This window comes from Mustela putorius, unplaced genomic scaffold (assembly GCF_011764305.1).
Source record: "Mustela putorius furo isolate JIRA1106 unplaced genomic scaffold, ASM1176430v1.1 tig00000765_pilon_pilon_pilon, whole genome shotgun sequence".
NCBI lineage: Eukaryota > Metazoa > Chordata > Mammalia > Carnivora > Mustelidae > Mustela > Mustela putorius.
The window spans coordinates 3,515,342-3,540,409 of record NW_025421470.1 but is presented as its reverse complement, the minus strand read 5'-3'; the positions used below and the strand labels follow the sequence as shown (position 1 = coordinate 3,540,409).

Below are 25,068 nucleotides of genomic sequence, written 5' to 3'. Positions count from 1 at the left end.
GGAGCACAGGGAACAACTCTCGCGAACCCCGCAGCCACGATGGGTCTTTGCTACCTTATTTGAAAGCTTTCTTGGCAGAGTTAACGAGATCTTCATCTCACGGTAGAAATGCACTCCAGCTCCGAGCCCCGAGCCGTGAAAGACGACCCAGCGGGGGAGCAGGGCGGCACCACCGACTGGAGATGTACAGACCCGTGTCACCGGTGACGTGTGGGCCACTGACATCAAACATAAAGCGCTCGTCCCCCGTCACCTGCAAGGGGTTCCCTTTTACTCCTGTGGCCCTCTTGGGACGGTGCCCACGTTCCCGGAGGCACACAGAGTCATCGCTCGTGGAGATGGGGTTTACGAGGGACTGTGTCGACTTTAAATTGTCTCCCCGTCTGCGCGACGTGGCGCCTGGGGCTCTGCGAAGCTCTGCGTTCCCATCCCCTGCGATGGCTCGCTTCAACGCTCCTCCGGGTCAGACGCTGACGAGGAACGGGCCGCTCCGAGACCCCAGAGGAGGTGGCGGGCTGGAGGGGTCTGTACACTCCGATGGCTTTGATCTGTATTGTCCCGCCGGCTGAAGGGTGCTTTTCGGGACCCACTTTGATGTGGCGCTGTTCTCCAGCCAGATCGCCACGATAAGGAAAGAGAATACTTTGTCCTTGATGGAGGGAGTCAGATTTGGGTCTGAAACGGGTTTTCTGCGTAACAGTGAGATGGGACTTGGCGATGCTGTCTGCTGGTCGGGTGCCATCTGTCTGGAGAGAGAATGGGCTGTGCCCCGCGGGTCTCCTGAGGGACACAGCCATGGGGGCGGCAGGTGTCAGCCAGCAGGCATAAGGGACTGTTCCCTTGGAGCACATGCCCTGAAGCCATCGCCTCTAGGCACACCAGGAACAGAAGGGCCCTTTCTCCAGGCCCCTCCGCAGGGCTGCTCACAGGAGACCCAGAGCCCTACCTCGGTCCGACCATGCTCAGGACCCTGCGGCTGGCCCTGCTGGCTCTGGTCAGCGCGGCGGGCCCGACCCAGGCCAGTGGCTTCACAGGTGAGGGCTCGGAGCTCGGCATGGGTGATGCCGGAGGAGTGGGGGTCCTGGGAGCAGGTCTCGTGGGGACGGCGGCCCTGCAGAGATGCGTCTGCTTTGAGAGGGGACCTCCGTCCCGTCTGGCCGAATTTTCCGGTAACCACAGAAGAGAAGGCGTGTGTGCCTCCGAGTCAGCTGGTGGGGTGGGGGCTCAGGGCGGGGTTCAAGCACAGATTCTGAGTCAGAAGGTCTGGGGGTTCAAGCACAGATTCTGAGTCAGAGGGTCTGGGGTGGGACCTGGAACTCTGCATTTGTGCTGCCGGCACAGGCCGTGCTGAGGAGTGAGTTCCTAGAGAGTCCTAGTCAAAGTCTCCCGAGCCTCGAGTCTGAGTGTTGTGTCCCCAGCTGCGGGTAAGGGGAGGGAAACCCAGAGCGGGCAGGGACTCGCCCCAGGCCGCACAGCCGGCAGCGGGCTAAATTTCCATTGCCGCGGGTTCTGGCTCGACCCTGCTCGACCCCAAGGGAGGTCCCACCTCCAGTCCTCTTTGGTGCCTGAAGGTGAAAAGTGGCCCCCAGGGCGGTGAGGGACCCCTCGAGGTCGCCTGCCCAAGCTCTGCCAGGCCCGCGGTCCTGCCGAGAGCACGGCCGGTTTCTGAAGCCCCAGACTGCAGAGACCTGAGACCTTTGCCATCACGTCCCTTTGAAATCTGTCCTACTCGGCTGGGAATTCGCACAAATCCACTCGGCTTCCACCGTCCGCTTCGGTGAAGCCCCGGTTTTGCATTTTTCCCGCTGCAAGCAGAACTCTGGTGGTGATTTCTTCCCTTTGCTTTTTCCTGCGTGATGGGTTCCGTGTAAACCGTACAGCCTCGAGGAGCTGGAGCTGTCAGGAGGTCCCCGCCGAGCCCCTCGCTGTGCCCGTGGGGACTCCGGGAGCCGGGGCTCAGGGCGGTGTCGGTGTCACCCGGCTTCCTGCCCTTCATGCCGGGGACTGCCTTCCCAGGCACAGTGTCGCTTACTGAATCCCAGGACGCAGTCAGCGTTTGACAGATGACAAGAGGGGGTCTCTGGGAGGGCATGAATCACGGAGCTGGTTGCGGTAAAGCCGGTGTGAATGGGGATCTTCTGACCCCAGGTCGCTCTCCCTCCTTAGGGTTATTTCCCACCTCTGAGACCAGAGCCCAGGACCCCTGACTCCCATGCTTTGGGCTCCCTGGAAGGTCCCGTACAAAGGGAGGATCTCCTCTGGGCTCCGCCGAGAAGCCAGGCTCGGAGAGGAACCGGTGGCCTCCCGAGGAATGCAAAAAGCCAAAACGCACGGGTCCCAAATGCAGTTTCAGAGGAGGTGCACGTGTGCCTGTGTGTGCACACGCATGTGTGCACGTGCACTTTTGTGAGCACTTTTGTGAGGGCTCTGCTGACGCTCACCTGGGCCTTGTCGTAATCAGATGGGGACAGCGGCTCCCCAGGGCTAGGAACGTAACCTGCGTCCGTGGTTAGCAGCTCCTCTTAGGTGAAGACGAGAACCACAGTCCAGAGCGTCCTTCCTAAATTCTCGGAGCAGGAAGGCTCGGGCTTTGTGTGTCCCACACAGTGAGGGGCCACGCTCACGGAGCCCACTTCTCCAGTCCCTTCCCCGTGTGATATCCGAGCTCTGGGCTGTTTCCCGCTCCCCCAACCCAGTATGAGGGCCTCCCTGTGTCTCGCCGCAGCCCCCCTTTGGTGAGGAGGGGAAGCCCCCAGCTCCTCTCCCAGAGGATCCACCCCCGGCAGCGCAGCGTTGAGCGGGGAGGCGGCCCCGCGGCTCCCATGGCTCCGGGGTGGGCTTGCTCTGTACTCGGGGATCCAGCCCCGTGTTCTGCGCAGAGTAAGGCTGCAGACCGCCCCCTTGTCAGCCCGGGCTGGGGGCTGGCTCAGCCCTGCTTCTCCCCAGGGTCACCAGCCCCCAGTCTTACTCTCTGCACGCTCGGGGGAGGCTGTGAGGCCGAGGGAGGGGGTCTTTGGGGCGCCGTGCTGGAGTTGGTGATGCAGATGATTTCTGCGGCTGTCTCAGCTCCTTCCAGAAGCCCAGCTTCTCCCCAGGGTACACACTCCTCCCTGGGGTAACACAGGTGCTTCTCCCGGAATGGCATCGTTTTGTAAAGCGGAGAGCTCAGAGGTTACACATCTGACGAACAAAGGACGGTCCCGCCATCCCCTCATCCGACACCAAGAGCCCACGAGTGCGCGGGGCTGGCCGGGAAGTTCCCTGGGGCTGCCCTGCCTCAGCACCTCCGACTGGGGCCTTAGGGCAGAGATCTGCCTCCTCCCAGCTCCAGAGCCCAGAAGTCTGAGATGGAGGCAGGGCTGGTTTCTCCTGAGGCTGGGATGGAGAACCTGCTCCGTCCTCTCCCCCAGCTTCTGGGGCTTTGCTGGCAGCCTGGGTGCTCCTTGGCTGGGGGCAGTACCTCTCCAATCTCCGCCTGTGCCTCCTTGCCTGTCTGTCTGTGTGTCCAGATTTCCCCTTTTGTAAGGACGCCAGGCATCACGGAAGGGGCTCTACCCTAACGCACTATAACATCTCAGCTAATGATATCTGCAAACGCCTCCTTCCAGGACTTCAGCCCATGAGTTTTGGAAGGTTGGGTAGGGACAGGATTCCACCCGTGACAATCCTTGCTACACGAGGTGACAGAGGCTCCGTGGGCAGACGGGATGCCCCAGGCCCCCAGCTAGTGAAAGGAGGGGCTGCCCCGGGGTCTTGAGAGCCCAGTGATCAGACTGACATAGGGCCGGAGGCCGTTGGCGTTTGTGCACAGCAGCAGGTGGGAGACACAGAGACCCAGCGGGCAGGAGGGTGCTGTCCTCGGTGGGGCGCCGTGCTCTCGTCTCTGACGATGGCTGCACGCGTCAGGCCGAGCTTTATCGTCTAGGAACGTCTCGTGTGTGTTTCAGGGGTTGCTTGTTCCACAAAAGGCTGCCGTTCCCGTCTGAGCCCGGCCCGGGGCAGCCTTTCCTATTATGCGTACGGAGGGGGTGGTCGTATGTTCATATCGCGAGGACACGCCCGAGGCTCGCGGAGATTCAGAGCTGCAGCTGGTGGGATCGGGGCGCAGAGCAGGAAACGGGGTGCGAGCCCTAGGTGCTTGGTCCCTTCCCGCCTTGTCTCTGGTGCACCGTCAGCGCCCGGGCGGTGGGAAGCATGAATGACCCCGGGGTTGGGGGCGAGCTCCGGGCTCGGCACGGAGACTTCTAAGCATGCAGGTCCCCGTTCACCCATGACGCCCCCAAGTTCACGCGATTGCCTGACCTCTCAGCCGGCCGGTGGGCAGACTCTGGTGGGGAGCACCTGGGGGAGGGGAGGGTCTGGCTTTCCTTGCTCTTGCAGAACTAGAGGACTGGCCCACGGCCCCTTCTCTGGATTTGATTCCGGCGTTTTCCTCTTGGTTGTTTCCTCCATCCCTCCTCTTACCCCTCCTAGAAAAAGGCCTTTCCCTGCTGAGCTTCCAGCTGTGCAACTCCAGCGTGACCCGAAACGTCCAGAAGGTGGAGGCCGTCCAGACGTTGCACGTGACCTACGCCCCCTGCGGTGGGTGGATCCCGTGGAGGCGATGCCCCAAGACGGTCTACAGAACCCGGTACCTGACCGTGGAGGTCCCCGAGGCCAGGAACGTGACCGACTGCTGTGCGGGCTACGAGCAGCTGGGTCTCTACTGCGTCCTGCGTGAGTCCGGGGTGGCCAGTGGGCGGGGGGCCGGGGACCCCTCGTGAGGCTCAGGATGCGCACTGTTGGCACCCCTGAGCCCTTCTGGAGCAATGATTCTCCAGCTAGAGCGAGCATCAGGGTCGTCTGGAGGGCTTGTCCCTGTGCAGGTCACTGGCCCAGCCCCTATCCCTGGGACCAGCGGCTTGGGGTGGAGTCCAAGTTCCCAGCGGGTCCTGAGGCTCTGGGGGGCCCCCTTGGGAGCCCCCGTTTTGGAGCAGTGGCTCTCAGACCTGACTGCACACCGGAGGCCCCTGGGCAGCTTTAAAAACGCAAACGTGTGGATGCGGTCCTCAGAGAAGGGGATGGAATTGGTCTGGGACAAAGGCGAGGCACTGGGGTCTGTTTTAAAGGTCTCGAGCAACGCGAACTTCAGCTGTTTGAGAACCAGCATTGCAAACTCGTCTGTATTGGTGAAGGTCTTTTCTTTTTAAAAGCTGAACGCTTCCTTCAATGGAAATCCTCATCCGGGTGCCCATGGGTGAAAGGGAAAGGTCCCCTGGCCCCCCCCAACTGTCCGGGGCCCCTGAGTCCTCTTCTTCCACGGGCTCTTTGGAGGATGCTTGGGGCAGGCGCCTGGGAGACCAGTGTGGCTGTGCCCAGCCAGGGGGCTGGACTTTTTGCAACATTCAGGGCTCAGCCTCTCACCATGGAGAGAACTTTCCAGAAGACCTCTTCCAGGGGAGAGGGTGCCTGTGTGAAGACGTGGGTGGTGGTGGTGGTGGTTCAATTTGAGTCAATATGAGATCAAAAATGAGTTTCTGAGCCGCCAAGAAGGTCTCCCTGCCCCCACCCCTGTTGCAGAGGGGAAGTGGGAAGGGTGTGGCCCCCGCTGAGTTTCCAGGGGCCACCCCTAGAAATGAGGACTGCTGCCTCCAGAAAGCACGAAGCCGCTGTCCGGTGGTCCAGGAGGGGCATCCCATGTGGCCCGTGCCCAGGCGGCCCGAGGCCAGGTCGCTGCACACCAGGGCTGGCGGTCCCCTCACCCCCACTCCCGGCGGCTGCAGGATGTGGTGGTGCGGGCCCTGCAGAGGGCTGTGTGGGCTTGGCACACTGAGTCATCCCGAGCACGGCTTTACAGGCCCCCGAAGCAGCCTCACGGAGGACAGACATGGCTGGCAGGTCCCACTGACCCCGCTCAGAGGGTTACACACAGGGATGAGCCGTAAAATGACACCACTATCACCAAGGCCACCACTGCCAATAAAAACCTCAGGGCCCACAGCCTGCGGCCAGCTCCAAGTCCCCACTGGTTCCCGAGGGTGCCCTTTCAGTGGGGGGCTGTCCCCTGGGGTCCCGCCAGGGACTGGATCTCAGGTGTCCCTTCCTCTGCGGACACTGGCCTCCCTTCCGACTCTCCTTGTCTCCAAGGGCCATGGGCACCAAGGAAGGGCTGCCTGGGGGCACCTCTCTTCCTGAGGGTGGCAGAGGTCCCCGTGGTGGGGAGGACTCAGGCCACGGCACCTAGGCGTGGAGGGTCCGGACCCAGGGGTAGAAGGTGGGGGCTGCCCGGTCCTGTCCATTTGTCCCTGTGACAGCCACTCTCTTCCCGCCGGCTCCCTGCTGCTGTGAGGTCCCCCGCCCAGAGGAGCCCCCTGGAGCCCCACCCCCCCAGCCCCACCCATGATGACCGGTGCCTTTCGGTCAGGCTGCTGCCCTGCTGTGCGAAGCCAGGGAATTCTCAGGGGACGGGGAGGGTGCGTGTCCCCTCCCCGCCACCTGCTTGCTGCTCCTCTCTCTTGCCGTCCACAAGCCAGTGCCCGGGGAATGCCTCTCGGGGGACGTCAGCTCCGCATGTGGAGTGCTGGCACCTTTAATGAGGAACTCACCAGGTGTGGAGAGGCCAAACATTCTAGTTAGGGTCCCATGGGCAGGGCTCTCTGGGGGAGCTGCTGGGACTGGAGTGGCAGGAGGGCGCGGCTGCGGCGAGGACCCCCCCCCCCCCGAGGACGACTGGCCCCCCCGGGGGTGGCTAAGTGGGGTGGGGGACCTTAGAGGGGCCTTAATGGGGCCTTAGAGGGTCATTCTAGTAGCCAGCTGTGTGGAGAGGAGGCAGCTGGGGGCCTGGAGGGAAGGCACAGGGGATCTTTATTGACGACAGGCCAGCCAGATGGGTTCCTGGTCCCTGATGGCCGGGAGTCATCCACCACCATGCCGTGGAGACGGGGCCACACATCAGGGGGCAGTGGGCAAGGACCTTGACGAGGTGACACAGACTCGGGCTGGGTCTCCCCAGCCCCCTGTCAGATTCAGTTTGTGGCATTCGAGGCGGGGGGCCGTGGTGGGGGTGGAGGAGGGGCCGAGGTGGGAGGGGCGGGGCGCGGAGCTCCAGCCTCTTCTCCAGGAAGGCCTCTGCTTGGTCCCAGGGCCTGTGTGACACCGCAGCGGCCACAGGCCCTCACACGGGGCAGCACCCCCCTCTTCACGCCCGTGCTCCTTACATCAAAGCCCGTTTGCTGGTGCCTTGCGGGGGAAGTGAGAAGTGACAAGTGTCTTTAAGGGCCCCCGCCACCTGCTGCAGAATGAGACAGGGGCCAGCCCCTGTGGTAGCCACGGGCCACAGCCTTGGAGTCTGGGGAGGACCGGAGGGCACAGGGCATTCTTCCCTCCCAGTGAGGGGGTGGTGAGCGGCATCCCGGCAACGGTTTTCTGGTCCCCAGGCAGTGCAGACCCACAGCCCGGCTGGCTTCTGTCCCCTCCCACTCAGCCACCGACCTTCTAAAAGCGGAAGGTAGTTAGAGCACCCGCGTGCTGTGTCTGCAGTCTAGAGAGACGGCTTTTTCCATTTTTTTTTTTTTTTTTAAGTCCACACTGGAGAAACAGTGACAAGTCATACGTTTACTTTATTTCAATGTCTCATCCGTACGGTTACAAGAGTGAGTACATGAGCCCCGCAGGAAATCTGGAAACAGAAAAGAACGAAGAGCAGCGGCCCACGCACAACCTGTTGACACTCTCCTGAGCTCCGGGCAGAGGCAGCGTTTCTAGAAACGCCTGCTCGCCCGGACCGGGATTCCCGGCACCACACTCATCTGGAACATGGTTCCTGCCAGATGCTGTGTGCCGCGTGATTTAGCGGCCACATGGCACCACGTCATCGGCGCGGATACGGAAGTGTGGATGAGACGAGCCGCTCCCACTGGATGTCTAGCCGCTTCCAACTTTCCATTAGAATAAGTACCGCCGTGATGAGGACCGTGTGGGACACACACTGGGGGGCACGCCGGGATGAGTCACTCGCGATCAATTCCTAGGAGCGTCTCAGCCGACACTCACCCACGGGGGTGACAGCCCTGGTTTCCACGGGCTCCTCAGCTGGGCGAGCCCAGGACCCCATGGGGCCGGGAAGCTCCCCAAGCCGGTGACCAGGACCCCTCTGGGGCGGGAACAATGATTCCAGAGCCGGTGGGATTCCCAGCCCCGGGGACAGCCGTCAGCTCCCGCCGTCTGGACAGAAACCTCCGGGCCGTCGCGTGGACCTGGAACTGACCTTGGGTTGCCAGGCTGCTTCATTGTTTGTGCTGAGCTCATGGAAGGAGAAGCAGATATTTGACTTTCCACCAAGTTGGAACTGTCGGTTCTCTTGGGCTCTCAGTAAGCCGTCGGGCTCCAAGCACGCAGGGGCGCGCCAGCAGCCTCCGCGTGAGGATGAACTGAACTGGAAACCACTGCTGTTGTGATCGGGTGACCGTTTTTGGAAGCCAGTTTTTCTCCGTGGCCTGTATTTTCGTTGCATTGAAGTAAACCTCTGAGTTTAGAGCAGTTGCAGATTTACAGGGAGGTCCAGAGAGGGCAGACGGTCCCTAACGCCCTCCCCCACCGCCACAGCTGGCGGCGCCTTTCGTTACCGTGACGCATTTTGCCCCAACGATGGAACCAACGCCGCACATCACCATTAACTCAACCTCACACTTTATTTAGATTTTACTTTAAAAAAAAATTATTCATTTATTTGACAGAGAGAGACAGCGAAAGGCAGAACACAAGCAGGGAGAGAGGGAAGCCGAGCAGGGAGCCCGATGCGGGGCTCCATCCAGGACTCCGGGATCATGACCCGAGCCAAAGGCAGACACTTAACAACTGAGCCACCCCGGTGCCCCTGGACTTCACTTTTCTCCCCTGAGTGTCATTTTTCTGTCCCAGGAGCCAACTTTACGTCTCATCTCATGTCTCCTTAGCCTGCTGGTTTTTACGGTGGAAGGGAAGGCCATGACCTTGAGGTCCTTGAGCGGTGGCCCTCCAGGGAAGCTGGTGTTTCCCCGCCACGGGCTGACTCCCACACCCATGCTCTGTGCCCCAGAGCCAGCCCCCTCGTGACAACGTCTCCAGGACTTCAGACGCCAGACTAGGCACCTGGCTGACTGGGAAGCGGCGAGGGGGCCACGGACGGCATGGAGAGGAGAAGGCGTTGAGGCTGAAGGTCAAGCCGTCCCTCAGCAGGGTGGGCCACGTGGCAGGAGCTGGCCTGGCCCCGTGAGAAGAGTGAGGGCAGAGTGTCCGCCTCTGGGCGGTTTTGGCTTTCTTCTCCCTTCCTCTGCTGGAAGGCAGTGAAGTCACCTGCCCTGGGCCGCGTGCGCCCACACTAGCAGGGGTCCTACCTTCTCTCTGTCTGCGGAGACCTTGGGGGACCCAGAGGGCGGTCTCTGGGACCGCAGCCCCTGAGGCTTCCCTTCCACGTGGGACCCCACACATCCCCCCGGGGCTAACCTTCCCCACCCCTGCGGGATGTTTGCAGAGCGTGGTCCCCTGCCGACCTCTTCTGCTTTCCCTGGAATCTGGAGGACTTGGGACGGCTCTTCCGAAGGTCGGGCAGGGTGTGGGGCTTTAGAGGAGTCCGGGCAGAGCTGTGTGCACTTACCTGACACCGAGGGTAGCGGGAGCCCTCATCCTCTGGGTGGGTGACGGGAAGGCTGCGGACCACACAGGCCCTTCCTGGGATGCCTGTGCCCCTCTCTGCGGCCCCCAGCCTCCTCCAGCTCTTGGCTGCCGGGCTCCTTTTGCCCCTGCTGCCCTGAGCCCAGCTGCCCCTCTGGGTGGGCAGCCCTGCAGACCGCCATGGGTCCTGCAACAGGAGTGTCCCAGCAGAGCATCCCACCCCCTGGAGGGTGGCACCCCAGCCTCCCTAGGGTCAGTTTCTTCTCCTTGATCTTGAACTTTCCACCAACCTGAGCGCCAGCCCCGTGCCTCCCAGCCAGTCTCCTTCAGCCCATAGATTCCCTGGTATTTTCCCTGCATCTCCGTCCCCGAAAGCCCTTTTCTTCAAAAGCCCATCATGTCTCCACCACCCCCAGGCCTTGTTTCTATAGGTCTATGTGAGTACTGGCCTTGTCCACTGGAATCTAAGTGTCCTGGAGGCAGGGACTTTGCCTCGGGACCACTGCTGGGTGCTGGGTACCTGGTGCGTACTGGAACATAGTAGGTGCTCAATAAATGAGCTAGCTATTGGAATACGGGGCCACAAAGTGGTCTCTAAGAGGGGAGCCCCCACACATGGCCTAGAGAAGGGGATACCCAGCGCCCCAGCTCATACGGTCCTCCATCCGGGCAAGACGGTTAGACTACATGAAAGTCAGAACACGCGGCCCTGGATGGTTGCTCTGCAGGACGTGCCAAGATGATGCCCAGCCCAGGACGCAGCCCATGACCAGGTCGTGTCGCGTGTCTCCAGGAAAAGCAGCTGGAATCCAGGGTCGGGAAAACCAAGGCTTGTGCCCAGCATCACTGATTGCTAATCACTCCCCGCTCCAGCCCTGAATCGGTCCAGAGAGTTTGCCTCGAGACCTGGGGTCTGCCCGGTGGTGGGGCCGGAAGCCCCCGCCTCACCATGCGTGCTGGACACGGACTGCCCGGGACTTCGAAAGTGCTGCCCTTCATCCCGGGGCCACCACTGTGTGGCTCCCGCCCCCCGAGGTAGGGTTGAAGCCCTGGTGTGGGGGAAGGGCGGGGCGGGGGGTTTCCAGAAGCAGCAGCTCCATCTTACAGAGAGCCTGCGGCCATGTCCATGGGCACCTCTCGCTCCCGGGCGATGTCTTTGTCCAACTGACACCTTGAGGGGACGATTGCTCACGGGGCCTCCAGAGAAGGAGGATATTCTTGGAAGAGCTGTGACTCTGATCTCCCCAGGGCACCAGAGAAGCCCAGGGGTCGGGCTGGCGCCCGTCGGAACCTGAGCTGCGTCAGAGAGGGAGATGTAAAGCTGGTGGCTGGGGCTTCGGCAGAGCCCCGGTTTGGCCCTTTGGCAGCCTGGCCCTCGCTAAGCACCCGTCTGGTCTGGAAAGCTCTGCTCCTGACCATGAGCTGCTCCCAGGAGAATGGGTTGGTCCAGGTTCAGAACGAGGGAAATAGATAGAAATATTGCAAATATAGTATATGTGACATATGTTATAAGGCTATGGTATCAGCGTAGCGTATATTAGTATAGTATGAAGCTACAGGATACACAATACAAAATATTACACTATGCATAATATATAATGTATAATTATATTATGGAAGATACTTACATACAATATAGTACATATTATGTATGTGTATAATATAAATGTATAATATGTTATGGATAATAGTAACATACTATATTATATGCTATATACGTAATATATGTTATATGTAATATATACAGTAGTATCTGATGTGCATGACACACAGTAATGTATCATACGGCGTATGTAGGGTTACATATATTATCAGAGAAGCGAGAGGTGGCAGGTGGGGAAGTGACCCACGCTGTGTCTGGTGGCAGATTCCTTTGGGGGAGCCTCAGTTGGCCCCTGCCTGCCCCAGATCTGTAGCTCACCAGAGCGTATCCTCGTGCAGATCCGGACAGCCCGGTGACCTTCTGGTACCAGGTCACTGTCCTGGTGAAAATGGACTTTAGGGAGCTGGAGGAGGTGGACCCCAGGCTCCTGGACCACGTGCGGCTTCTGCACTCCATGGTAGGTGGGGAGGACAGGCACTGGGCGGGAACCGAGGGTCAGGATGGGGGGTTCTACAAGTGACCCCAACACGGCTGACTCTGAACCAGACGTGAATTCTGAATCTATAAAAACCAGCCTGAGAGAGGCAGGGTTTATGTGCAGTACACCGGACGGACTGCCGCAAGCAGCTCGCCGCGTTCCGAGGCGGTGGTGTCCTGAGCTAGCCCGTCGCCTTGGAGTGCGGAACGCGTCATCTCTCTGCTTCCATAGAAGGACGCCGCAGCGCAGACGGCCCAGGCCCCAGCGCCGCGCCCTCGCTAACCCCCCTGAGCCCGCACCGCATGGGGGTTGGCGGGCCTCAGGGACCGTGCCAGGTGGGGGCCTCTTGCTGCCGGGGTCTCTACGCTTCGGCACGAGCTGCATTTGGGGTTGGGAGCTCGTCCCTGTGGGGGCTACCTGCCATCACAGGGTTTCCATGCGCAGGAAGCCAGAAACACAGCCACTGTGACAATCAGAACTGTCTCTAGATGTGGCCGCATGTCCCCAGAGGAGCCACACCAGGCCTGGGGGAGCGCCCCCACGGTGGGCACGGCCCTGCAGGACCTTCCATGGGAATCTCCCCACGCTGCCCAGAGCCCCCCCGCCGGGCTGAGACCCCCATGGCGGGCGGGGCCTGGCTCCTCTTCACCGCTGGGCAGCTTTCCCGGGGACGGTCTGGCCTCAGGGCCCGCTTCGTGGGTGCGTGACCCGTGCAGTCACCCGGCGAATAGACAGGCCTCAGTCTCAGCTGACCGTGTGGCCCACGGGCGGGCGCAGCCCAGCACAGACGGCACTCACGCTCCCCGTGTCTGGGCCGTCGGGGACAGCAGCTAGACTGGGGTTCCTCCACATCACCTTGCCCTGGCGGCCTCCTTAACTGTCCCAACGGGGAGGGGTTTGTCTTTTTTGGCTTGTTGAGGGGTTGGGGCTGCCCGGCTGGCCAGTGAGAACATGGTTCTGAGACTGCCTGCCAAATCCCACCACGGCGCCGTGGCTGTGCCGCCCGGGGCAAGTCGCTTCACCTCCCTGGGCCTCAGACACCTCCGCGACATCAGAGTAATCGTCCTCCTGCCTGTGACAGGGGCTCTGGGGCTCACAGCGTACACGTAAGGAGCTGACAGCCGTGCCCACGATGTAGGCTCTGAGTTGTGGTTGTTGATATTTTAAACTGTATCATCTGGGTTCCCCGCATCCCCTTCCTGAGCGTGGGTGTTGCTTCCGCAGGGGTCCTGCCTCCCATGGGCTCCCACTTTGGCTGGCGCTGGGTGCCCCGACTCCAGGATTCCCACGAAGCTGGAGCCAGGGGTGCGCTGTGTCTCCGCGTCCCCCCCACCAGGAGAAGGGGGTGTCGGGTCTCCCCGGGGGAGACGGGTTCTAGTGCCCCCCAAACCTGGTTCTGATTCCACATCTCCCTCGGGGTGAGGGTGGGCTGGGGGTTTTCCAGGGGCAGCCGTACAGAGTGCTGCTGGCGGGGAGCTCATACCACCCACCTTCCTCCCAAACGTTGTGGAGACCATCTAGAAGCGTGGAGTGGCCAGGGTGGCCTCCCGCCGAGGGCTGCGAGGGAAGGTCTGTCCTGGGCCCCGTTCCTGGGCATGTGGGGTCTCTGTCTGTGGCTGGGGTTCTTCTTTGTGGCAGGACACGAGTCGTCCTGGACAGAGGTCCACCCCAACGACCGCCCGATAACTGACGACACCTGCAATGACTCTATTTCCAAACAAGGTCCCGTCCCGAGGTTCTGGGGGTTGGGACTTCAACACCGGATTTTTTGAAGGGACCGGAATTCAACCCATGACTGTGTTTGCAGAAGCGTTCATGGTCCGGGTCGTAGGACTTTTACTGGGATGATGACCAACAGAGGCACAAGGCAGAGGGTCTTTCCCGAGGAGCAGAATGGCGTGCACTCGTGTGTGCGTGTGTGCGTGTGTGCACGTGCGTGTGTGCGCACCTGTGCGTGCTTCTCCGGGCCTCAGTCTCCCTGTCTGTCGGATGGGCGCCCGTCCTCGAGTGATGCTCTGGCTCTGGCCTCCCAGGTCACCAGTGCCTTGCAGCCGCTGCGTCCCGCTGTCCACCACCTGCAGTCAGCCCGCGGGGACACCTCCCTCACGGTGTCACAGCTGCTCCTGGGCCTGCCACGGCCGGTGCCTGCGGCCCGGGTCTCCGAGATGCTGGACGAGGTCGTGAAGCGCGTCTATGAAGTGATTGACATCCAGGCGCAAGGTGCCGCTTCCCCTCCGTCCTCTCCGCGGTGGGGGGGTGGGGGGTGGGGGGAGTGGGGGCGGGGGGGGGTGGGCCCTGCAGGACGAGCAGGGTCTGACCTGTACGCAGCTCATTCGGGCCCAAACCAAACTGAAACTCTGAGCTCCAAGGTGAAGATTTGAGAGGGTTTTTTTTTTCTTTTTTTAAGATTTATTTATTTATTAGAGAGAGAGTGAGCACCAGCGGGGTTGGGCGCAGAGGGAGAGGGGGGTCTTTAAGCCGACTCTCCTCTGAGCAGGGAGCCCGACAAGGGGCTCAGTCCCACAACCCTGAGATCATGACCTGAGCCCAAACCAAGAGTCAGACGCTTCCCCGACGGAGCCACCCAGGCGCCCCGAGAAGGGTTTTGCACCCACACTGGGCTTCCCTTGGCTCCCACCTCCGGGTCCCCTCCACGCCGACCCGCCCCGGATTTCCCCTTCCTCTGCAGGTCCCTGAACAACTAGGTCACGGCTATTGCTTCCATTCTTGGGGCGCTTGCCTGACCTCTTGCTGTCCCCCAGCTTCACCAAGGACATCCTTGGTCCTGGGAGGCCCGTTCAGTAGAACCGCACAACACGGAGCGTGGTAAACCCCCAGAGCTGGTCTCCTTTCTGGAAGGAGTTATCTAGCCCTCCTCTTTGTCAGGGGTCAGCAAACTTTTTTTGGAAAGGGCCACACAGGACGGGGTTTTGGCTGTGGGCCCCATAGCCTCGGTCTCCACGGCTCGGCGCTGCCCTTGCGCTGAGCGGCCGTGGACAGTGTGTGAGCGGAGGGCTGGGCCCGTGGAGCATTCTTGCCTAAGGCGGGAGCCAGATGCCCCTGCCGCTCCCGGGGCTGAGGGGGGCCGGCTTCTCTTGCTGGTGGGGCTTCTGTGACATGAAGGTCACATGTAAGGGGGGGTGTGGGGTCTGGAGCCCAGGGAAAACTCCAGCGATTGCATTTTACTCCAAAATGTTCTTCGAGACCCGACTGAGCTGCGCCCATAAGGGAAGGCACCGGCAGAGAGCAAACCGGGTTTACCCACCGAGGCGGCAGGAGAGTTTCCTGCAGGGGCGCCTGGGCCCTCTCGTAGCGGTGTTGGGAGTCTACTAGGGGACAGCTGGGGGAGGTCCGAGGGAGTGGGGCTTGGCTCTAGGTTGGAGCCTCTCAGAGAGCAGGCACAGAGCCGAGACTGGGTGTCTCAGCACGTCTTGTCGGGGAGGAGGGGACCGGCAGCTCAAAGAAAAGCCACCAGCGGTAAAGCGGAAAGCCAGTGGGGGGTGGTTGGCGGGTGACTCGGCATCTGTGTGTCCCGTCTGGCTGGGATAGAACTGGGACGTGGCCTCGCTTTATCCGGGTCGTGGAGCAGCCTTGACCCGGCCCGTGCTCTGCCGGAGCGTCCAGCTGTTGGGGAGGGTGACGGGCCTCTTCCGGTCCGCAGGGGCGGCTCTGTTCTCCTTCGGGTCTGGAGAACTACCTGGCCACGAGGTTTACTCCTGGGCAGGAGTTTCAGACCCCATCACTTCAGGACCCTCCAGACTCGCTGGTGGCGGCAGCTCCACCTGACCCCCGCCCCCGGGGCTGCCTGTGGCCTGAGACGTGGGCCACCCGCGTGGATGAAGGCGCCTGGCGGGCCCCAGGGCTCTTTAAGACAGGGCTCCGGCAGTTACTCTGAGACCGCTGCCCACGCCACTTCTTCAGCCCGTGTGATGCCCGTCTGGAGGTTAAGGCGAATGACGAGGTGGTTCGGGCTGTGACACGTGGTGTGACAAGGGCTGTGACAAGTGTCTCACCTACTCCTCTTGTCAACAGATGTCGACGAATGCTTCATCGATGACCTCAGCGCCTGCTCCGGGAAGGACCACTGTTTGGGCGCGGAGGGCTCGTCCCCATGCACCTGTCACCCTGAGCCACCGGCCTCGGGTCCCCAGAAGCTGGACCGCACGTGCGGAGGTGAGCGACCGGGCCCTCCCGGCTCGGGGAGGCATGGCCAAGGGAATCTGCTCAGGCTAACTGGGCCGCAGCCCACAGACACCCTCCCGTCTTGCAGAGAGGGAATGACCGGCTTGTGTTCCAAGGAGAGTCATTTAGTTCTTTCCAGCATCCTGGATCCCGTAGTGGGCTCGTCCTGCGTTCCTCAGAGCTGGTGATGTTTGCTTATGTGCCGGCCACCACGCTGGATGCTGGTGATAGAAACACGTGCAAAGGGGCACCTGGGTGGCTCAGTCGGTTAAGCCTCTGCCTCCAGCTCAGGTCATGATCCCAGGGTCCCGGGATCGAGCCCCATGTCTGCTGTCTGCTCAGCGGGAAGCCTGCTTCTCCCTCTCATTCTGCCTGCCTCTCATCCTGCTTGTGCTCTCTCTCTCTCTCTCTCTCTCAAATAAATACATAAAATCTTAAAAAAGAAAGAAAGAAAGAAAGAAACACATGCAAGTAGGTCACAACCTTTGCTCCAGGAAACTCAGAAGAGAACACACCAGACACTTCCAGGCGTGGCAGGCCAGGAAGATTCCTCTCTTGCTTGCTGCTTACATCGGGACCCTTCCGAGAGTGAAGGGGACATGACTGATACTTGCACAGAGACCACAGGTGTGACCTTGACTGTCCTGTGACCGCAGGGTCAACCTAGACGACCCTGACAAGCACGGGTCTAGCTCTGGCCCAGGCGGGTCAGGGGACGTGACGGGCGTATCAGTTCTGGGTGCGTGTGATTGGCTTCTGCCATCACCGGGCTTCTAGTGAGACGCGGCTGCGTGTGGAAGGTGCCGTGGCGTCGGTCAGCCCTGGCGTCTGGGGGGCGGAAGGCGGTGTGGAGGGGTGAATCGAGGCATCGGTGGGTGAGGAGCCCTCGGGACTGCCTGATTAGCTGGAAGCAGGAGAGGGAGCGGGATAGGGCGGCTTGGCCCGCATTCTGGTTGAGCCGCGAATACGTGGTGATTTCTGGGGGGACGTTGTCCATCAAGCGTTGTCCTTGATGATAGTCATTGGAGGAGACGGCAGCGAAGCCAGGCTCCACGCCCGGGGCTGGCGCTCCGAGGGGGAAGGGGGCCTTGGCCCGGAGTCTGTGCGGGATGAGGCGCTGACCCACGGCCAGGGCGAGGCAGGAAGCACGGCAGGAAAGAGCCTCCAACAGTCCAGAGGGAACCATCCCTCACGGACGGGTGCCCAGAGAGGCTCAGAGAAACGAGCAGACGTGGAGGAGGCGTGGCTCTCAGGAGGGCCTTGGAAAAGGCCGGAGATGTCCAAGCACGTGTGTGTGCTGGGGAGGAGAGACCCTGGCTAATTTGGGCAGCCGCGGGACCGGGTCCGGCCTTCCGTCCTGCAGGAGGCTGCCCTTGGAGTGTCTTCTCCTCTCCCTGCAGGCCGTCCCCAGCGGGGATGACGGTCCCCCGCGGCTGCTCGGGTGTGCGGCTCCGGGCAGGCCGGTGCCCGTGGGCTGCAGGGCTGTCTGTGGGACGGTGAGGGGGAGACCAGCCACGGCACCGCCAGCGCGTGGGGAGGGAGTGGTGACGGTCGTGTTCCTCCTCGGCTGGTTATTCATCCACTCATGCATGCATCTACTCATTCGTTCATCCGTGCGTTCTAGATCCTTCCTCCCATCCACCCAACCGTCCACTGCGTATACAACACACTCAGTGAGTGTCTGCGCTGCGGCAGGTGCTGTCCTGATGGTTTCTTCAGCGTCCAAGAGCCCTGGCTCCCTTGGCTCCCATTTCAGTGAGGCAGACGGCAGAGATGTGGACAAATACCAAGTGTGGGGCCGTGGTCGGCAACGGAGAGTGACGGGAGGGGTGGGGCCCGGGGCTGTGGTCTCAGGTGTGGTGGCCAGGGCAGGCCCCTGGACAGGGCGACCTTTGGGCAGAGACCAGAGTGAAGTCGGGCCTGAGTGTGGGGGGCAGGATTGTGCTAACACGCTCCAAAGCCGCCGGCGTGCGGACCCAGGGCCTGTGGCTGCCCCTCTCACCGCAGAAGGCACTGAGGGTCTCGGGCTGGGGGTCGGTGGTGGATTATGTGGGGGGGGGGCGGAGGCTCAGAAGCAGGGAGAGGGGGCGGTCAAGGGAAGTGGAAGGAGCACAGGGGCTGCACGCGGCTTTGAAGGTGAAGGGACCGCTGGCCGCGGGGACGGTGAAGGGCAGGTCTGGCTTCTCCCCCGGAGTCTCCAGCAGGAGCCCAGCACGGCCCACGCCTGCCTCTTCGACTTCCGAGCTCCAGAGCAGTAAGAGTGAATCTCTCCTGTTTTAAGCAGCACGTGTGTGCTCATTTGTTACGGCAGCTTCGGGAAACGCGTGCTCAGAGCGAGGTCAGGCCCCAGCGGCGGCGCGTGCCTGATGGAGTCCAGGAACCAGCAGGTGGAGGGGACGGGGACGGGGCCAGGCAGGACCCGCCCTGCCCAGAGTGATAAGACCATGGAGATTCATGTCTTTATTCTGGAAACCTGTGGACAAAGAGAAGCCCAGAGAGGAGCGTCACGAGCGTCCGCTGACCCTCGAGACCCTCCTCCCCGCTCTGTCCCTGTCCGCTGCCTGCCCCCAGCCTCATGATTCCGAACCTCCTTCAACGTATCACTCCGTCGGTCGTCCTCCACGGTGTATCTCTAGGAGATGAGAGAGAGAGATTAAAAACAAAACAAAACAAAACAACCCCAATACCAGATCAGATCTTCCCTTAACCCCACACCACAGCTCCTTAATCTCCTCAAACATCCAGTCTGTGGAACTCTCTCCCTGCCCCGTCACCATCAGGACTCTCGGATGGTTTGTTCCAATCGCAACGTGGGGGTTTCCCTCCACCTCTCGTTTCTCCTCGTAATGGCTGGAGGACGCGGCATCCCCTCCCCCGGCTGAGTTTCCCATGAGCTGGGATCTGCTGGCCTCCAGGACCCCATCCTCTGGATTTTTTTTTTTTAAAGATTTTATTTATTTATTCAACAGAGAGAGATCACAAGTAGGCAGAGAGGCAGAGAGAGAGAGAGAGAGAAGGAAGCAGGCTCCCCACAGAGCAGAGAGCCCGATGCGGGGCTCGATCCCAGGACCCTGAGATCATGACCTGAGCCGAAGGCAGAGGCTTAACCCACTGAGCCACCCAGGCACCCTCCTATGGATTTTCTAAGCCACAGTTGGCTCTTCCTTTGGTGGCACCCGGATCCCTGTGCGTCGATGAAGCCAGTGGACTCCTTCCTAAAATGTTCCCAAGCGCATCAAAGACACGGGACGCCAGAGCAGACTGACAGCACCGAGACAGGCTGTTGAGATCTCAAACCCCCAGATGGTGACTCAGCTGTCTCAAAGCATGCTGTTCCCCCCATCCATTCAGTCAACCATCCGTTGCTGGACTCGGCTGCTCTGTCTCCCCAGCAGAAGCCTTCGGGGAAGGCGGCAGGCGTGCGCCCTCAGGTCCCAGAGATTCCTGAGGGAACCAGGTGCACTCGCCTGCTCGGGCCCCGACGTCATGGAAGACCCTTCCTGGCCACCTTCCTTTCCCTGTGTCCCCCCTTCACTGCCCAGGTTTCCCGAAGCACCTGCTTGAGAGTCCTTGACTCAGGGGGAGCCCAAATGGACTTGTAGGCTAGGCGTGTCTTCGCATGTTGATTGAATCATGGGGTTCAGCCGTGGGAGCGAGGAGCACAGGGGATGCTCGGGGAGACCACACTGTCCCATGGTATGAGACTCTGGGGTTCCTGCGGGCACCAAGCTCACGATCGAGGGAAAGGCTACGTTCTAGGTAGAGGCAAGCGAGAATTAAGATTCTTTCTCTCCTCTACGTTGGAACCCCGACGTCTGCTTATGATCCTCATCCGGGTTAAGAACCCCTAACTCAGCGATGGACATTAAGGAGGGCCCATGATGTGATGGACACGGGGTGTTGCGTGCAGCAGATGAGTCGCTGACTTCTGCCTCTGAAACTACCGATGCCCTACATGTTGGCTAATTGGATTTGAATAAACTAAAAAAAAAAAGAAAAACCAAGAACCCCTAATGCAGAAGTACCATCCGATTCAGACTGAGACTGGACCTGAGCTTGGCAGGACTGGTCGCACGCCGTAGGTGCCATCCTGCTCTTCCTGTTTCTGCGGGCTTCGTGGCGGAGCGCAGCAAGCGGGACTTTCGGGGACTGTCCTCTGAGGAAGGCAGGACCGTGGAGGGCACCCCGCAGCGGACTAGATGACCTGACGCCCCTGTGTTCGGGTGCTGGGCGGAGAACAGACCAGGGGGCTCATGGCAGACCCTGGATCCTTCTCTCTTTCCTCAGTGACGAATCTGGGAGTTTTACACGGCGATGTGCCCCGCAGCAAAGACGACGTCTCTCTACCTACTTAGTGACTCACCGTAGCAGAGGAGGGAGAGCAGAAGTCCCCCCAGGAGCCGGGAAGGCTCTGCAAGGGCGCTGGCTCCGCGGAGACCAGGGTGGTCATGGCCCCATGACGGCCAAGGCCCTGTTCGCCATCCGAGCCACATGGTGACCTCGAGGTTAGACCCTAGTGATGGAGGAGCAAAGATGGAGAAGGAGCCGGGCCTGAGCGGCCACGGATGTTCTCCCCGTGAGGGTACAGCTGGGGCTTGGAGCCCCGTCCTGTGGGCTCTGCTTTCATGTGCGGCAGCGGACCCCGCTCTAATGAGGCTGGGGCAGGACCCGAGGCAGGGGGCCTGCAGGGGGAGGTCCTGGGAGCAGCGGCTGGCGGTGTGGTGGGGACGGGCCTCCCCAGGACAACGGGGCACGAACTACAGGCCGGGCTTGCAGGAGAGAAGGCTGCAGGTCAGGGCTGCCCCTTGTGATGGCCGAGACCTTCTCTCCGATGACACGGACGAGGGGCCGAGACAGCCCACTCCGCGCGGCTGTGGAAACTCGGTCGTTCTGGAACCTGGTTTATTACTTTAACAACCGACACCAACAGTGGAAGGTAGGGGCCCGTCCTGGTGGCCCAGCACCCCGGGTTTATTTCCCTTGCTCCCTGCCCAGTTTTTTACGCTCTTGAAATCCTGCCGTCGACACAGTCTTGTATCCTGCGTTCTTCGCTCCCCATCACGTCATATAACGTTTTCCGGGAAGCCACCTCGTCATCGTCCTTAGGATTTTTGGTGGTTGAGCAACAGAGCGGTCCCCCTTATATGCAGTTTTGCTTTCCACGGTCATTTGCCCATGGTCCTCTGTGGCCCTATGGTCCGAAGGTGAACAGTATGGTCCGAAGGTGAACAGTATGGTCCGAAGGTCAACAGTATGGTCTGAAGGTCAACGGCAGCCTAACCCCAGGTCATAACATCTGTGTGTCTCACCCCCGTTCACCTCGTTCCCACGGGCATTTTGTCGTGTCCTGTCATCACAAGAAGGGCGCACGCAGGGCGGTGAGACCGCTTGAGAGCAAGAGCGAGCGCATCCACCCAGGCAGCCTTCCTGGCAGCCTGCGGCTAGAATCCCGCTTTCATGTCGCGCCACTCATGCTATTCTCTTCCCGGGCCTGGTGTGTAAGTTGAATCCCATCATAGGAATGTAGATAGGCCAGCACGTGGTCTAGAAGACAGTGCGTTTCTATCCCCGGCTCAGGCACCCGCCGCCTTGAGATGCCTCCCCCGTGGATGAGGGGGACCACAGCTTCTACAGCCGTGATATGAGGCCTGTTGCTGTTTCCCTTCAGGGGGTGCGTTTAGCCTGCTTCCAACATTCTGCCGCAAGAACTGCAACTTTCATTAACGTTGTTTCGGAGCACATTGTAATCGTGGAGTCTGAATGAGTCACTTAATTCACAACCCCTTTTTAAGGGACAGAACAGTGAGGACCCTCCCTTTGTTCATAACAGAGGAGAGCTACTTAGCACTTAACTCTCCCCAGGCTTTTTAATAAGTGATTTACGGTCTCACCTCATTTAGCCTGAAGATGAGGAGAAAGGCCCGCTGAGAGAAGGTAATTGTTGGTATGAGGTCTCTGAGCCGGCTCTAACAGACGACGGGGTCCCCAGGCCGCCTTTCCTAGCGCGCTCTGGCGGGAGGGCCCTGCTCTGATCCTGGGTTGTCTGTGGGCCACGATGGTGCTTCTTGCGGGGACAGTTGTGACAGGGTATGTGTGGCCAGTGGCCATGCCCGTTCCTCCCCCACCCGTGTGTAGGACCAGGATCTGACCAGCTCTCTAGGGCGATGGGGTTTTGTCTTCGCTGTTGCAGAGCCTGACTGACGTGATGATTTAAGTTTCCTGTCACTGACTCCTCCTGCTCTGCTGGGGGAAGGGGCAGAGGCCACGAGCTGATGCGGGGAGGCGGGCTGGTCCCCAGCACCACGTGAGGAGTGGGGGTGCCCAGGGTCAGTCCTTCTCCTCCTGGAATGTTCCATCTCACAGCAGATGAAGCTTCACGGAGGGAGGAAGCTTGTCTCCTGGTCACGGCCAGTGAGTCTCTGTACTTAGTAAACAGCAGGCGCTCAACCAACATTTGTTGTCAATGAACGGAAAGGCAGGAGGGATGGCGGCTGTTCCAAGGGTTCTTGGGTGTTAAAGAGCAGCACCTGCCCCACTCCTGGCAACACAGCCCTCTTCGGCATTAGCACTACCCTCTCTGCGCAAGCGTGCCCACAAGCTTTCCACAGAAGCCCGCAGGCCGTCCTTCCTCTCCGGCACCGCGGCCTCGCGCGAGCGTGCTGAGCAGTCAGCGAGCCGAGAAGGCGGAGTACAGTAACCGACAGTGCTCTGGCTCGCGATCCGAGATAACATCAGACTCATCAGACTCCCATTACCGTTAGGAGCGTTGCCAGCCACACTGTGCCGAGTCACTTGACGTCCTGCGTTGCAAGTTTCCTTCGAGATGAAGGACACTCGGGAGCAAAACATCATGGGGAGAAGCCGCACCCCCCGACGTCTTCTCTAACAGGCAGAAAAGACGAACGCAGTCTCCAGCTCCGAGTGTCAGTGAATCCCAGCGGCGATGGGCGGCAGCGTACGGTTTCCATTTAGAGGCCAGTGTGACTGAGCAGTGCGCCGCCAGGAGCTGGAGGTACGGACCCGTGGAAAACGCGGCACAAGTTTCAGCTGCTTTTCTTGGGAAATTAGTCATCCAATTGACGACACGCAGGGCAGCTGGATCCTTGCACAAAGAAAAACCCGTCAGAAATCCCTCATGGCTCCCGCCTGCCATTCCGGGAACACGGTCTGTTTTCAGGATCAGGTGGAACTGTGTTCAAGGTCACCCGCACTCCCTCCCACACGGTCTCCTTCCCAGCGGGAGCCTCATAGCTACTCGGCTCCATGAAGAAATGTCTCCTGAAGCCGGGGCTTGGCGAGGGCAGGGCTGCCGGCAGGAGAGGCAGCCAGGGCCGGAGAGAAGCAGCGGTTCTCCCGTGCCAGTGCTCCTCACAGGCCGTCAGGGCTCTGACCGTGGGATGCTCAGAATCTTGACTCAAATCCTCAGCATTTCCACCTTTACAAGCTTCAGGTGTCCAGCTGATGGGCCTGAGGGAAGAGAGGAGAGGCTGCCCTGGGAGATCACGGGAAAGGCAGGATCCCCAGGGGCTCCAGAGACGGGTCAAGGTCGCCCGGAAGAAACAAGGACCCAGACCCGTGGACACGCCGCGGCAAACATCAGGGCCTGGGTCTGATGGCCGCCAGACGGGGGAGGCCTCAGGTTCTCTCGGATCACGCAGGGCCGAGAATTGAGCATTATTTTCTGGGGCCACATTTTAAGAGGAAGTCAGAAAACGAGCGGGCCATGGGAAGGTGTCCTGCGACCGAAGGACGAAAATCCATGTCGGAGGGAAGACGGAGGGAAGGAGGCGGAGGACGATTCCTCCGGGGCACAGAGGCGGGACCGGCCTGCCAGTGCTGAAAGGCGGCTGGTGGGCAGCGCCATCACATCTCCCGGCATGTGGCACGGTCCTGCCAGTGGAGACCTTGACGGCTCTCGGAGGAAGAGCTCAGTTCCTGCAAGGCGGTGACAGAGCAGCACAGGCCGGGTGCTGGAAACCACAGCACCCGGCCCTGTCCCAGCTCTGGGGACAGAAGTCCAGAGCCGGTGTCCCCAGGGCCCAGAGGCGGGCGGCGGCAGGTGTCCCTCTGAAGGCTGGGAGGATCCACGCCGTGCAGGTGTATGCCCGAGAGAGGGCTCTCCGGCCCTGCGGCTACACCGGGCAGAAGGACCGCAGGACCCTACAGCCATCCGATTTTTAAAGTTCTGAGGACCCTTCTCACCGTTTCCAGGGTCTCTGTGCTGCCTTCCCACCAACGGCGCGGGAGGTTCCCCTCTGTCCACGTCTGGCCAGTGTCTTAACGCTGGTGGCTTTGATTTTAGCTGTGCGGACGGATGCGAGGCGGGTTCTCACTGTGGTTTTGATCTGCATCTCCCTGAAGACCAGGGACGGTGAGCACCTTTCCGTGTGTCTGTCAGCCATCCGGATGTCTTCTTTGGAGAAAGATCTGTTCGGATCCTCGGCCCGTATTTTAATTGGATTGTGTAGGGTTTTTTGTTTTCTTGCTATTGGATTGTAGGAGTTCTTCCTGCGTCTTGGATATTGGCCCTTCTCAGATGTGTGATCGGCACTGGAGCCTCACCTTGTGGACAGTCTCCCCTGCTGTGCCGAAGTGTTTGGTCGTAGTTTCCCTTTTCCCTTGTGAATTTTGGGTTGGCGCGCTGATCTCGCTTGCTCCGTGTTTCACAGGCTGCCCTCCCATCCGGGACTACGCCATCCTCAATGTCACCAGCAGCAGCTTTCGGGTGTCTTGGAGTTTCAATTCTACCCGGCGCCGCCCTTTCCACGTGCGGGTTTTCAAGGGGGAGGAGCTCGTCTGGAGCGCCAGGACCGCGGGGAGGACCCTGCAGGTGGCCGGACTGGAGGCCGGAGAGCTGTACACGGTGAAGACCGGCTACCAGGCGTGCGGGGCCAATGTCACCGCCACGCTGGCCGTCAGAACAGGTAAGCGCCGTCGCACGCGCTCAACTCGGTACCTGTGCATCTTCGCCTGGTCCCGCCTTCGTCCTGTCGGCCGCGAGACTCACACCTCCTTCACCCGGTTCCCAGGGCAGGACAGGGGCCGGCCTGGCGTCGCCTTCCTGGTGGGGCTGTGGGGGCTCCACGTCCTCGGGGCGGGGCCGTGGCGCCTGTCTGTGCTCCCCGTGGCTCCCCTTGTGTCCCTACATCTCGTCCTGTCCCCGGGGTCTCACTCT

General features: G+C 60.8%; 1 protein-coding gene across 1 annotated transcript in view; it reads left to right on the top strand.

Annotated features, from left to right (window-relative positions):
* Positions 1-958: 958 nt before the first annotated feature.
* The window catches only part of UMODL1 (uromodulin like 1), a 57,600-nt gene continuing 33,490 nt past the window's right edge, over positions 959-25,068 (top strand). The window contains exons 1-7 of the mRNA XM_004762202.3: positions 959-1,034; positions 4,474-4,716; positions 10,504-10,665; positions 11,572-11,690; positions 13,745-13,931; positions 15,744-15,884; positions 24,563-24,817. Of these exons, the coding sequence (XP_004762259.1) occupies positions 959-1,034; positions 4,474-4,716; positions 10,504-10,665; positions 11,572-11,690; positions 13,745-13,931; positions 15,744-15,884; positions 24,563-24,817 (1,183 nt within the window). The remainder of the gene's footprint in view (positions 1,035-4,473; positions 4,717-10,503; positions 10,666-11,571; positions 11,691-13,744; positions 13,932-15,743; positions 15,885-24,562; positions 24,818-25,068) is intronic.